Source organism: Acytostelium subglobosum (assembly GCF_000787575.1).
Source record: "Acytostelium subglobosum LB1 DNA, scaffold: scaffold18, whole genome shotgun sequence".
NCBI lineage: Eukaryota > Evosea > Eumycetozoa > Acytosteliales > Acytosteliaceae > Acytostelium > Acytostelium subglobosum.
The window spans coordinates 335,940-349,666 of NW_012236515.1; the positions used below are offsets into that span (position 1 = coordinate 335,940).

General features: G+C 44.0%; 7 protein-coding genes across 7 annotated transcripts; 2 read left to right on the top strand and 5 right to left on the bottom strand.

The window, feature by feature from the left end:
* Nucleotides 1-635: 635 nt before the first annotated feature.
* SAMD00019534_084450 (hypothetical protein) lies at nucleotides 636-3,057 on the top strand (the record flags this gene model as incomplete). The annotated part of the gene is made up of 3 exons (XM_012896336.1): nucleotides 636-1,715; nucleotides 1,793-2,287; nucleotides 2,359-3,057. The coding sequence occupies 3 exons, from the start codon at nucleotides 636-638 to the stop codon at nucleotides 3,055-3,057; spliced, it is 2,274 nt and encodes a 757-aa protein (XP_012751790.1).
* Nucleotides 3,058-5,697: 2,640 nt separating this feature from the next.
* On the bottom strand, nucleotides 5,698-6,309 carry SAMD00019534_084460 (hypothetical protein; the record flags this gene model as incomplete). The annotated part of the gene is made up of 2 exons (XM_012896337.1): nucleotides 5,698-6,099; nucleotides 6,181-6,309. 2 exons carry the CDS (start codon nucleotides 6,307-6,309, stop codon nucleotides 5,698-5,700), a joined length of 531 nt encoding a protein of 176 aa, XP_012751791.1.
* Nucleotides 6,310-6,866: 557 nt separating this feature from the next.
* On the bottom strand, nucleotides 6,867-8,430 carry SAMD00019534_084470 (hypothetical protein; the record flags this gene model as incomplete). Its single annotated transcript, XM_012896338.1, has 3 exons — nucleotides 6,867-6,922; nucleotides 7,006-8,188; nucleotides 8,254-8,430. 3 exons carry the CDS (start codon nucleotides 8,428-8,430, stop codon nucleotides 6,867-6,869), a joined length of 1,416 nt encoding a protein of 471 aa, XP_012751792.1.
* A 239-nt stretch (nucleotides 8,431-8,669) lies between these two features.
* Nucleotides 8,670-9,266, bottom strand: SAMD00019534_084480 (hypothetical protein; the record flags this gene model as incomplete). Its single annotated transcript, XM_012896339.1, has 3 exons — nucleotides 8,670-8,795; nucleotides 8,872-8,929; nucleotides 9,025-9,266. The coding sequence occupies 3 exons, from the start codon at nucleotides 9,264-9,266 to the stop codon at nucleotides 8,670-8,672; spliced, it is 426 nt and encodes a 141-aa protein (XP_012751793.1).
* A 278-nt stretch (nucleotides 9,267-9,544) lies between these two features.
* SAMD00019534_084490 (hypothetical protein) lies at nucleotides 9,545-11,073 on the bottom strand (the record flags this gene model as incomplete). The annotated part of the gene is made up of 3 exons (XM_012896340.1): nucleotides 9,545-9,736; nucleotides 9,837-9,908; nucleotides 9,985-11,073. 3 exons carry the CDS (start codon nucleotides 11,071-11,073, stop codon nucleotides 9,545-9,547), a joined length of 1,353 nt encoding a protein of 450 aa, XP_012751794.1.
* Nucleotides 11,074-11,785: 712 nt separating this feature from the next.
* On the bottom strand, nucleotides 11,786-12,092 carry SAMD00019534_084500 (hypothetical protein; the record flags this gene model as incomplete). Its single annotated transcript, XM_012896341.1, has 2 exons — nucleotides 11,786-11,911; nucleotides 12,018-12,092. The coding sequence occupies 2 exons, from the start codon at nucleotides 12,090-12,092 to the stop codon at nucleotides 11,786-11,788; spliced, it is 201 nt and encodes a 66-aa protein (XP_012751795.1).
* A 191-nt stretch (nucleotides 12,093-12,283) lies between these two features.
* Nucleotides 12,284-13,564, top strand: SAMD00019534_084510 (hypothetical protein; the record flags this gene model as incomplete). The annotated part of the gene is made up of 2 exons (XM_012896342.1): nucleotides 12,284-13,299; nucleotides 13,486-13,564. 2 exons carry the CDS (start codon nucleotides 12,284-12,286, stop codon nucleotides 13,562-13,564), a joined length of 1,095 nt encoding a protein of 364 aa, XP_012751796.1.
* Between the last annotated feature and the right edge of the window lie 163 nt (nucleotides 13,565-13,727).

Sequence of the window (13,727 nt, forward strand, 5' to 3'; positions counted from 1 at the left end):
TGTGAGAGTGTATTAGTGTGTGTCACATGCTTTAGCGAATTAGTGAGGTGATCCAAGACATAATCACGCATTGCGCAGGTTAAGTCATGTGACTCAGTTGTCGGTGGCAGTGGCAGTGGAGGTGGCAACAACGCAAACACAAACATGCATTTCCCAACTACTGGATGTAAATCCAGTGCACCCATTGTATAGACAGTCATTCAATCAAAGTTGTCTTGTTGTTGTGTCGTGTCGTCCAAAAGCAGGATGTTGTTGTTGTTGTTGTTGTTGTTGGTAGTGGATGTGATGTTATAGGACGAGATGGATGGATGGATTAATGATGGTGATATTATAATGATTGAACATCCATCCACATCAATCAATCTCAATCTCTCTTTCAATCTCTCACTCTCACTTTCTACTCTTTCTTTAATCTGTTACCATTGTAACTTTGACAAACAAGTTGTTTGAAAGAGTTATTGACAATCTTACACATTCCATCCACCCATCATAATCACCTTTTCTTACTTTCCTACACCAATCGTACAACACTTTGTCTCACGACACTTACCCATCACCATCATCTCCAAAGAATGATATCAATCCATGAGCTAACAAATAATAATAATAATAATAATTACTTAATAGGAATTAAGATGGAGACAGAGTTTCAACAACAACATCATCAGACACAACAACAGGAACAATTCCAGAGACAGCCTACATTCATCACCAATCATGATCCACGCGACAAGTTGAAAAAGAAGCGCAAGAATCTGGATGGCAAGGAGTCGGGCAGCAGCAGCCCACTCAACAAGTTGCGCGCCGCCACATTGACTCGCACAGCCACCTCCAAACTCCAGTTTGTCGTGGACCTCGGCTCGTCATTCTCCAAGTCCCCCAGCAAGTCCACGGCCAATGCACTGTCCCTACACTCGAGTGTACCACACCACAATGCTGCCAACACTGCGCCCGCCAGCCCACTCACATCGTCTACCAACAGCATCCAATTCTCCGTGCCCAACCAGCCCACCAAGAAGTCCAAGCTAGGACTGCCCACCACATTGCATCGCAAGAGTGTTCGTCTGTCCCAGCAGATCAAGCTGGACGAGGTGACCAAGCTATATGCCCCACTCTCAGGTCCCGAGTACCTGAGTGCCAAGGACTCTCCCCTCTCGCCAACACTCTTGCGACAACAACAAAAGTCCAAGTCATCGGCCACACAAACATCATCTTCAACATCAACCACAGCCACAGCCACCTCCGCGTCCATGTCGCCACCATCGACTCCACAGCGCGACAACAACAGTGGCAGCAACTCTACATCACTATCACCCGTGTTGTCATCGATGGGTATTTCATCGCCACGCTCATCAGTCAGCCTCAAGGTGGCAGTGGACAATGGAAACAACAAGGAGAACAACTCATCAGCCGTCAACAGTCCACCCACATCGCCCACAATGGCACCTGTGGAGAAGAGTGTTGCGGCGGTCAAGCAGTCGTCATCCTCATCCTCATTCCGATTGTTCAGCAGGAAGTCCACATCATCAAGCTCACACGAATCTGAGTTATCGGCAATCAAACGAGAGGTCAATGATAGCTGCGAGTTCATCCTCGCCAAGATGGGCGAATACCAACGAATCGTCCTCTCCCTGCCCGACCTCTTCATGCTCAGCAATGACATCCTCTCCACCGAGTATGAGTACCTAATCAAAGACACCAAGACCATATCCAAGGTATATTCCAATCATCATGGAACTATTCCAGTGACTTAATCACTCACACTAACTCAATCCATCAATCAATCAAACAGATACTGTCTCCACTGGACTCTGTTGCTGGATCCGACACCAACACAGAGGTGATATGCTCACCCAAGCCATCATCAAGGTACTCGACACCTCTCAATCAATCACAGGAGAACCAAAAGTTGAGCGAGATGGACATGATCGCCCAGTCAATCTCACAGATCGCCAAGAAGATCCTGGGCATTGAGATCGAGATGAAGAAGAGTAGCCTGACAGAGAAGAAGGCATGCACTCTGTCGTTGTTTGTCTCGGCAGTGCGTCATTATATCGAGACGGGAGAGGTACCCGAGATACCACGAGTGCCAACCGAGGTGCAACACACATTGATCCCGTCGGCATCCGAGACCACTACGCGCGAGTACAATCCCGATAGCGAAGCTGACTATGTCTACAAGACTGGCTATCTAGTCAAGAAGGGATCCAAGGGTCCATTGGTAGTTTGGAAAGACCAATGGTTCGTCTTGTCCGTCGAGAAGCTGTGTATTTATTCAAACGAAGATGTAAGTGTCCACTGCGACATTGATTGATCGCGCCAGGACTTGAACTAACTCAATCAATCAATCAAATCCAGAAGGTCAATGGCAAGCCAAAGAAGGAGATATTGCTCAGCAACATTGTATCAATAGGACCAATCAACAAGTATGAGTACAATCATTGCTTTGTGATCAAGTTGAAGAACACTGGCTCGAAGCTGGTGGTCCGCGCTGCCAATGATAAGGATGCAGCACTCTGGATGCTGGCCATCGACGGCTTGCCTCGCAGGAACTTTGACACCAACCAATCCTGCATCAACCTGTACATCAAGGAGACTCTGCTCGAGACAATCTGCTCCAGCCTGGTCAACTACCGCCGCTCAGTCGCCGGTGGCGTCGTGCGCTCCAGCCACGGCGAGGAGTGGACATACCGCGCCGACGGCACACTATACAACTCAGAGCCACTCGATGCCAACATCAAGGCCAAGGACGTGCGTTACGTCTGGAACGGACAACTACTGGTGCCGGCCAAGGACTGCGTCAAGAGTCTGGGCAGTGGCAAGTGGAATGGAGTGTGGTTGGCCTGGTACCACAACAACGCGCCCTTCCTCAAGTACATGTGGCAGCAAGAGTCCAACGAGTACCTCAATCAGAACTCCAACCTGTCGTACAAGTGGTCGCGTGGCCTCGTGTCCAAGATCGGTGTGGGTCAATGGGTGATCGAAGGACATGTCCCCGAGACCGTTGTCATGTTCCTCCAATGTCTACGTTACTGTCGACTTGGAAAGGACTTCTAAGTGCTGCCGCCAGTGAGTCTGGGGGCTCACTAGAGAGCAAGAGAGAGTGAGTCAGTGAGAGATGGCCCCAGCTCTGTGCTGGGACCATTGATTTTCAATAAACGTGTGGAACAAGTCATGTCCATTCAATTTAACTGGTTCAAAGTATATGTATATTCCAGGGAGTTCTGACGTTGATACACCATTTGAACCCTAGTGCTGCTTTTATCCTGTTTGGCGGTGCACTGCCAACCACCGGGAACTACTATTTCATTGTCACTGTTTTGGATACAGTATAGGGCTGAGTAGTATTTTGGTGTCAATGAGTTCGCGCAGTTGATTGACATCCACAGTAATAGTAATAATACGTATAGGGAATACATAATGACCCAGTTGCTAGTTGTTTGTGGTTTGCAGAGTGAGTGACAAGCGATGCCAGGCCTATTTGCTTTTTGTGATGTAATAAGCCACAGCCAAAATCAAATCAAAAATAACTACATTTAAAATTAATAGGCGCGTGACTCACTCCATTTGAACATGGCCTTGACTGACAATGAAAAAAAAAGGAAAAGAAAATTTTCTTTGTGTCGCCAACATCACCCAAACAGATACAAGTATAGATACTAGATACGAAAGATACATACCCTATCATGATGCTGACCCATGTACTAAAACAACACACTCTATCTCAACATATTTACAAGCTGCTTGATGAGGTAGACCACCTTTGTATTTCCCTTGTGTGCAAAGACATATATTTAGCTTTGCAATTAAACCTTATTAATTGCAAAGTTTCCGAGATATCCCCATTTACATTTAGGCATATCGCGAGTATATATCATTCATTTTCTTTTCTATATCACGCTACATTGGATTGATTGGACACTGACTCCTTCCTTACCTTATTCTATATCTCCTCACCTTCTCAAATTAAACAGAGAGCATTTTGACGAACCATCGTAGAAACAATAGTGACAAAGACGAACATTTATTGGGCTACACTTCAACCTTTTTGCGTTCGGATAATCACGAAGCATTTCTCGACAACGACATTGGACTCCCAAGTACAGCAACAGAGGTTGTTTTTGAAATTGAACATCATATCTCAAGAATCAAGGCGTCACTTCCTCCTCCCCAGTCCCACCATATCAAGGTCTTGCATTTTGAATTCGAGTTCAATCAAACAATCTGCAAAGGTCTTATACCCCCGACGGTCACTGCTCTACATTTCAACAACATTGTTGATCAATCAATTCACCCAGGCAGCATCCCATCTTCTGTTGAAATCCTTTTATTGGAGTACGGGAGTAGCTGTACCTTCTCACTTGGCTCCATCCCCCCCTCTGTCACACGGCTGGTGCTAGGTTGCGGGATTAGTGGAGAATTTTTGCCAGGAACAATTCCTGTATCGGTTAAAACACTCGAGATTGGAGAAAAATTCGACAAACCACTTCCAATTGGATGTATTCCACAATCTGTCACCAACTTAACACTTCGAAACGAACTAGATTTCACTCATGACAACATTTATATTCCCTCAAGCGTGCACACATTGCAAGCAACCGTGGCTGGTGAATGCCACCCTGGTATATTTCCGACTTCGATCAGCACAATGAAGCTCTTATGGGGGTCTCCAAACCCTATTCAACCTGGCTGCATACCTGTATCTGTAGTCAACTTCGAATTGGAAGCCCCTTTTTGCACCAACTCCTTTTATAATGGCAGATGGGGCAATCGTACCCCCCAAACAATCAGCAATATCTCTCTGTCAGTCGAGCATCTGAAATTCACTGGTGATTTCAGCACTGCATTCAAGAGTGGGTTCATTCCTCCATCCATCACAACATTGGTATTTGGTGATAAATTTTGCCAAACAATTTATCCTGGCTCAATACCATCTTCAGTTACCAGTTTGGTTTTTGGCAATTATTTCGACAAGCCTCTTGGCCAAGGTTGCATACCTCATTCTGTCACAAGTTTATCACTCGGATACAGATTCAGTCACACAATCAGCAGCGCAATACTCCCTCCTACATTGACCGATCTCACACTATTGGGTTCCCTCGGTCCCCTTCTACCTGAATCTATCTTCTCCGTCCGAACATTGTCACTTGGTAGGAGCTATAGAAATATTATAGATTTTATCGATCATTGCCCTAATCTCGATAGATTGGCTATGTACAGTCCCATACTTCTTCCCCTGAAGCCGTCACAAAGGAGGATCAAAGAGATAACTTTTCGCTCATTGGATACCCAACATTATCTTCACCCTTCTCACTTTATGCTTAACCCACCTATCAATATCATCCCAGCATTGCGGTCAGCCTCCACTCTCAAATTTACAATTGACAATTCACACCACCAAGATGGTACCCTCCAGATCATTCTTAGAATGATTGATCAACAAACTGCAATTTTGTTGTCTATTTTTCCATTCCATTTCGGATTTGTCGCGCTGGATAAAGTAAGAAGGCAAGAGCAATCGATTATTGTTCGAAGAAAGAGTAATAAATGAATTGTCTGTCACCCATCACCCAATGAAGACGTGTACCAATGTCAGTTGCTGCGTACTGACTCCTGTTTGATTTGACTGGCAGCTGTGGATGTTAAAGTTACGTTTAACTTTAACATCCATCTATCAATATTTGTATTGTCTGTCTATTAATTGAATATTCCAAGTATCTTGGCGAGTAGGGTCTTCTTCTTGGGCGGCCTCCTCTCTGCATCGACCACATAGATGGTCTTGTTGTTGAATCGGACGCGAATGTGGACATACTCAAACTTGAAGGTGGAGAGACGCTTGACACGCACTCTCACCATGCCCTTGCCATTCTCGCCAATGATCGCAAAGTTAATCTTGTAGTCCTTGGGATCGTCCATTCTCTTGCCCTTGTTCAAGGCGATCTCTTCGGCGCGATCACGATGGAATGTCATCGACTTGAAGTCATTTCCAAATGCAGCGACGATCATTGGATCAAGATGGAGCTCATCAATCGTCCTCGTGTACAATCTCTGTTCAAAGATCATGTCTCTGAATACATATAGCAGCATACCAATCAGGGTCTGTGAGCGAGCAAGAGTGAACGAGTGTCAGTGATCGATCGATTGTTTGATTGATTGAATGATGTTGATTGAGTGACGTACTGTAAGTGTGACAAAGAAGACGACGATGTGATGCGGTCCATATGAGGGCTGATCGTCGAATATTTGTCGCTCCTCTCTTCTCTGACTTCTCGTACTCTTGTGTGTTGCGTAGTGTCTGACCAAGGTCATATTGATGTTGTTGTTGTTATATACATTGTTGTTGTGAGGTGAAGATTGCAGCTGCTTCATCTTCATTGATATCAAAGATGATGAGTTGATGTTGTTGTTGTTGTTTATAAGGTATGTCGCGGTAGTAGTAGCTCGGGTGCTGTTTGAACAACGACTTATAATACTCATGCTCTCAACGATTGATGAGGACGATGGTATTATATAAGTGTACACCTGTGTTGTTGGTATTCTTCTTCCATTCCTCATTGTTGACATCATTGCAGCAGAACATGTTGTTGAGAATGGTGTAGTAGTACTAGTAGTATGACATGCTGCGGCTGATCTACCACAGCCGAACAACAACCTATGTGTGTTCATTATCTCTTTCTCTGTATCTGTATCTGTATCTGTCGTGGTGGGAGGGAGCACAAATGAATGATGTTCAGTAATTCTCGTGCTTTATTTTAAAGTGTCGGACGACCAAGTGGCAATCATGAACCATGTGATGGGTGTTGGATGGCAGCTGATCAGTCAGCTGTCTTGTGATGGGATTAGTCCATGGATTGGGTATGTTTATATCACTTCTTCTTCTTTGGAGTCGCCGATCTTTTCTTTGTTGATGAACTGGATGCTGCTACAATGAACGATCGAATGAATGAATGAGTGAGTGAGAACAGTAGGTCGAGCGAGTGATGGAGTGGGAAGAATGACACTTACTAAAGTATGTACTTATTGAGTTCGCTGATGAAGTGTCTGTGCCCTTTCTGGGCTTCTTTGGTTTGAATGTCGAGGTGGAGGATGTCGAAGATGTTTGGCTTGATGTTGATGCTGTGGATGTGACATTGCCAATCCTCACGTACTGATCTCTGGAGAATGTCTCGATGATCAATGTCTCACCAGTGATCAATAGTCCTCTGTACTTATTGCCTTCGTAGACTTTAAGTACTGTCTCTGTGTTGTCCTTGTCCTTGTTCTCTTCGTCAACATCAACTGCTCTAGTTGTTGTGTTTGTGTTGCCATCTTCATCAATGATATTGATCACTGATTGTCCATCCACGTCGATGCCATCATCCTTGGAATCCAGGTCAATGACCTCATCTGGCATCATTTTCTTGCTTGGTACCAATGGTTGATGTGTCCTCGAGTCACTACTCAGTCTCTTCTTCCCCTTCTTCTTCTTCGTGTCTTTCTTCTTGCCCTTGGTCTTCTTGTCCTTGCTCTTCTTGTCCTTGTTATTGGCGTTTGCATTGGCATTTGCTTTTGAAGTTGGTATATCCATGTCCATTCCAAGATCAAACTCTGATACATAGTCATTATCGTACAGTGGTGGCGGTACATCCCAAGGGATGTCCTCCTCATCATCTTGTGTTTGAGTAGTAGCAGTCGATGTAGTTGTCGCGGGCGTAGCAGTCGTGGTAGTAGTCTGGGCTTGAGGCGTATCCTTCTCCTTCTCCTTGTCCCTCTCCCCCTCCTCTTCAGTGTCATCATCGCCGACATCAACTACATCTTGGTCGTTGTCATTGTCACTGCCATTATCACTGCTGTCACTGTCACTATCATCACTACTGTCGCTGTCATCACTCTCATTGGTATAACTCTCGTACTTTGACAAGTCTATTGAATCATTGCCAACAATACGTTGAGTGTCTACATTGACATAGATCTTTCTCTTGTTTGATGATGATGATGCCGCTGTCGTAGCATATAATGTGTTGTCCACAAACCTTGTCACGACGGCATACTTTGGGAATGTCGGTGTGAACTTGAATGTATAACAGAATGTAGTCAAGAGGTACTTCTTTGGCTCCTGATGTATAGCAGGTGTGTACTGTCCATCATAATAAGCACCACCATCCTTAAAGTGTACCTTTAATATACCATGTATTGCCAATACCAAGTCCTAATGTTCATTGATTGATTGAGTGAGTATGAGCGAGCACGAGAGAGATAATGATGTGCACATACTTGGAACTCTGTCTCTTCGAACCTTGATGGATCATGTAGAATGAGTAGTAGGGGCACTACTAAGTTCCTTCCAACAGAGATGTGAAAGTGATTGCGTTCTTTGAATCGAGAGATGCGAGCACGACTACTACTACTATTTGTCGATGTAGTCGTTGTCGTCGTCGTCGTGGATGTCATTATGATCGATCATCTATTACATATATACATATATTTGAAGTGAAGTTGATGAAAGAATGAATGATTGAACCATGTGAAGTGTCACAAGCTGAAAACGATCAATAGTTCGTGAGTGATGGATTCTTGGAAGTCAGTGACCATTGATGAAGATGATGATTGATGATGTCCATGGCATGGTCCATGTACAATGGTGTTGGTAGTAAGTATTTGTACATTTATTATTATGTATAAATATGATGTTACTGTGATGACCTTGGTGCTTCCAAGTCACTTGGTCCAAATCCACCTGGCAACAGTTCATTTGTGCTGGTCTTATGTATAGTCTTCTGGTCTGGCTTGACACAATACACCTCAAAGTTACCAAACTAGGTTGAGTTCATATTGGATGGTTTGGTTAGTTAGTAAGTTGGATTGATCGATTGATGGATACTGGAAACATACCTCAATTCCAAACTGACGACATGCTCCACATGGTGTGATGAACCTGTCCTCGACATCACTTGATTGATTGGATTGATGAATGAATGGATGGATATGTTAGCGTCATGATCTTTGGACACAATTATGTGTGTGCGAGATGATATCTTAACATACGTTGTAACAACGATTGCTTTGTATTTGGTATGTCCTTCAGAGACAGCCTTGGTGTATGCAGTGCGCTCTGCACAGATGGTCAGTCCATAACTTCCATTCTCAACATTGCATCCAGAAAAGATTGTTCCATCCTCGCACAACAATGCTGCTCCTACTCTAAAGTGTGAATAAGGGCAATAAGCCTTTGACTTGGCATCGCTTGCCACCTTTATCATCTTGTTCAATTCTTCCTGTGATGCCATCCTTGTGTGTATATGTATAAATATTGTGTTGTAATTGATTGATGGCCAAGTACTCTGTTGTGATGCAATTGCAAAGGAACATGTTCCTTGCCTTTGTGGAACACCTTTAGATCACAAAATAAATCAAAATAAATCAAACAAAATTGTTTCCATCTTAGTGATCAATCTTGAGGACCACGCATTGACCAATAGTTGTACTTCAGCAAATGAATGATGTGTTGTTGTTCCAATCAGATCACTCTTGTTATGGATAATAGATATAATGTACATTAAATTAATTAATTGATGGTGTTCTCTTGTGATGAGAAGAGATCTTTGAACAGCTGAAGTACTCCATGTGGATTGGATGATAATATCTCAATCTTCTTCTCTGGTACCTCTCCATCTATTGGCACATAGACAATCTCCAGCTTATTGTCTGGTGTCACCGACACTGTCTTGGTATTCGATACAGGTATTTCATAAGCAATCTAAATATGATTGATTGATTGGATTGGATTGGATTGGGCAAGAGTGAGTGATCATGTGATTGATTGAATTGAGTGAATGGTGGACATCATCCAAACATACCTTGTTTGATAATGAATTGATTCTGATCACCTCCTTAACTTGGATGGTAATCAGTGCACAGTCCTTTCCAATCTAATTGATTGAATGATTGATTGAGTTAGTAATTGGAATGATTCCAATGATGATGATGATGATGATGGATACTTACAACTATTGGAATTACAATCTTTCCACCTTGATCTAATAATGTTACAATCATTCTCTTGCGTACCATCTTGATTTCTTTGATCCAACGGTCCATTTGGTCTTGTGTGTCAAGGTTGAAGAAGTACTCGAGGCCGCGAGAGTCGGCCAAACTGAAGCACCAATCAAGGCCGTCCAGTGTCTTTGATTTGATGATGCGACATGATGACACGAGCAGATTGATCGAGCCCAGTGGCTTCTGGGGCGGGTCCTCCTTGTAGTATATCAGCGAGGTGGGCGTCAGAGTACAGTAGCGCTTGTCCCACCACTTGTTCACCTTGGTCTTGCGCATCCATCCACCGAGGATCACCTGCTTGTCCGGGCTGTGGACGATTCGCGACGTTGCAATAGTCACCTGCAGCGAGGAATAGGTGCGCTCGACAGCGCTCGTGATGGCGTTGACCCACTTAATGCGGTCGTCCTGCGATTCGAACAGCAACACAAACTCGCGCTCATTGTTGATGAGAAGACTGATGCCCACCACGGTCTTGAGCTCTTCGGCAGTGCGCGACTCTGCGGCCGGCTGCTGGGGGTCCACGGGGGGCGTCATATCGATAGAGTCGCGAGCGCCGCCTCCGCCAAAGCAGTCCATGTGGCCGGCTGGCTCGCCCAGCACGATGACCTCACGGCCCCTGATCTGCGTCAGCATCTTGTCGCAAATCTCTGAGAGATGCGCCAGGTCGATTATGCCCTTGAGATGAGTGATCTTGTTGTTGTGCGGAGTCTGGGTGAAGTATCGCAGCTTGCTGCCCTGTAGCTGACACCAACGTCGCTTGGTGTTCCTGATGTGATGGCCCTTCTCGCCACGCTTCAGCAGCCAGCCCATCAACGGCTCGTCCTTGACCTTGTCGGCGAGATGTATTGCGTAGCTGATGGCGTAGGCCCAGTTCTCCAGATCCTTCAGCGTGTCGTCTGGCGCGCCCACAGGCACGGCACTGGTCAGTGTATACTCCACACCATTTGCCGTCACCAATGATATTGCATCAATATAACTCTGATCTCCATTTGCATTATTCACCATATTCTTCCAATTCCTCTGATTGGTCGGTGACATTCCAATTGACCAATGTTGATATATCGGTGTTATAATTCCACCATGCTTCAATCTACATCCTCTCAAATATATCTGTCCCTTCATACATGACATATCGTTTACATCTTTCTACATTATTGATTGATTGAGTTGGTCATTCATTCATTCATTCACTTGACTTCATTCAATCAGATGATGTATACATACAGGTTGTCTTTCAAAGTAACTTAAGAAGTCATTTTGTAATATGAACCAACGTAGTTTGAGACTACCGACTCGTTCTAATGATGGTAATGAAGATTGGTATCCAGATCCCGTACATGACTTGTCCAATGTAGTCAACTCCGACTCACTCATCTCTCTTGAGCCCCATTTCTTCAACCATCCACTTGTTATAATAAGGTCCATATCTAATTATATTATTTGTATATGTATATGAATAAGTATAATGCACACTTTGCAACAACAACTACAACAAGTGTTTGTTACAACAAGAGATGGTTTGCCTCTTTGCAAACAAACAGAGGGTGTTGTTGAAGCCAAATCGAATCTCCAAAGTGTTGTGGATGGCTTGGGAATGGAGGATCGCGAGATGAGTGTTATGGGATAGAGGTGGGTTGGGGTCAAGTGTGGGCATGATCGAAAAGCTCCCGATCGGAGTCCGTTGAGTCCTTCACAATTCACCCACCTTTATTCAAATCATCGAATTTCCAAATTAATTTGAATCAATCAATCAATCAGAGTTATACTTATACATACAAATAGAGAAGAAGAAGATGGATACACTATCGATGTTGTTGTTAAAGAAGATAGTGTTGTATCTTGATGGCTTTGTTGATAGGTTGATGATCACGTTGGTCTGTAAGAGGTTGTTTGATCAACGTGATAAGTATCTAAGTCTACTGGATTCAGATGGATGTTTGGGTTATGCCAATGTTAATCATGGATGTTATCTCAAATCATACTTTGATATCATCAACTATGAATGCGATATCAATCCTAGAGACTGGGATATCGATCTCTTTGACTACATCAGTCATAAACCCTTCGATATTGGTATATGTCCTCACAATTGATCACTCAATCACCCAATCAATCACTCAATCACTCACTCGGTCGGTCAATGGAACTATTCCAATCACTCACTCAATCAATCCTTCACTTGATCAATCAAACAGACACATTCAAACAAGACTTGAATAAGTCCAATTTGAGAGAGGTTAGGTTTGAGATGTTCAAAAGTAAGAAGATACATCCATTCAATCTGAGGAGTGGCGATTGGGACCGCATCAAACAAGTCTTGAATGAGTTGTTCTTGGAGAGATCAGTCGACTTGTTCTTGAGGCTAGACTGCCAACCGTTCCCAATGAAACATATCGACATGTTGACATCACTGCTCGTGACAGAGTGCATAAAGAACAATGATCTCATCAGCATGCTCCCAGATAGTTTAAAGACATTGGAGTTATCTTCAGAGTGTAAATGGAATAGACCCATTAAGATTGGATCCCTCCCGAGTCATTTGGAGACATTGGTGTTCAATCCTCACTTTGACCAAGTTATCCAAGTTGGGACCTTCCCTGCATCACTCACCTCGCTCACATTGGGACAATCATTCAATCAATCACTCAATGGTGTGTTGCCGACATCAATCACCTCGCTGGACATGAGCCGTATCGTGTCTGCATATGATTACTCGCTGAACAACCTACCTGCCAGCCTGACCACCATCCATCTTCCAATGTTCTATAACAATGATATCAATCATCCACCACTGGAGCGACTCTATGTCGACTACTTCGTCCCATCACTCAATCCAATGCCCGCACTCACTGAGCTCACAATTAGCTCCCTCGATCCTTCAATCAACTTTGCTCTCTTTCCACGACTGACTCGACTGGTGATTGTACGAGCCAACGATTCAATTTGCACATCTTTGCTGCCATGGTCCACTCTCAAGTCTGCCAGTCTTTGTTGTGTATTGGTCACATGGATCGATCGTCAGGTGATCATCAAAGACTTGATTCCAATGGGTGTGGAGTCGCTTAAGCTTGGCCGTTGCAACTTCATCGATGTCCCGCCAGGCAGCCTTCCATCATCGCTCACACACCTAACCTTGACTCGTGCCGACAACATCAAGCCAGGTGATATACCAGCATCGGTTACATCATTGGAACTATGGTCATTTTATCAGAGGTTGGACATTCTAATCACATGTCTGCCACCGTCAATTCGTGCACTGGGATTGTATGAATCGAGCATGATCACCAATGGCAATTTTAATCTTGCCAGTGAATTACTGGCAGTACCAACATTACCATCCTCATTGGTATCATTTACACTTGGAACATTTAGGCAAAAGGAACTTTATGGCGACATCAAATTCCTTCGTCTTGGCCACCAACTTTTCTTCCGATACTTCAATAACTTCAGTCACAAAAAGGTGATTATCGATGGATGTGGCTTCATGGACCTGTCATCACTTAATAAATTCTTCATTCCGTCTGTATGAATTATTCATTGATTCATCCACTATGTCTTGGACAATCAATCAATAGTTATCCAAAAATTACCAAATTAAGGTTCCAAGACATCAGGATTGAGTTGGTTGCTGCTAAGGTTCTGCAGGGGATAGTCAAGGTTACGCAGAGAATTCATTTTTCAGCGGTCTCAAT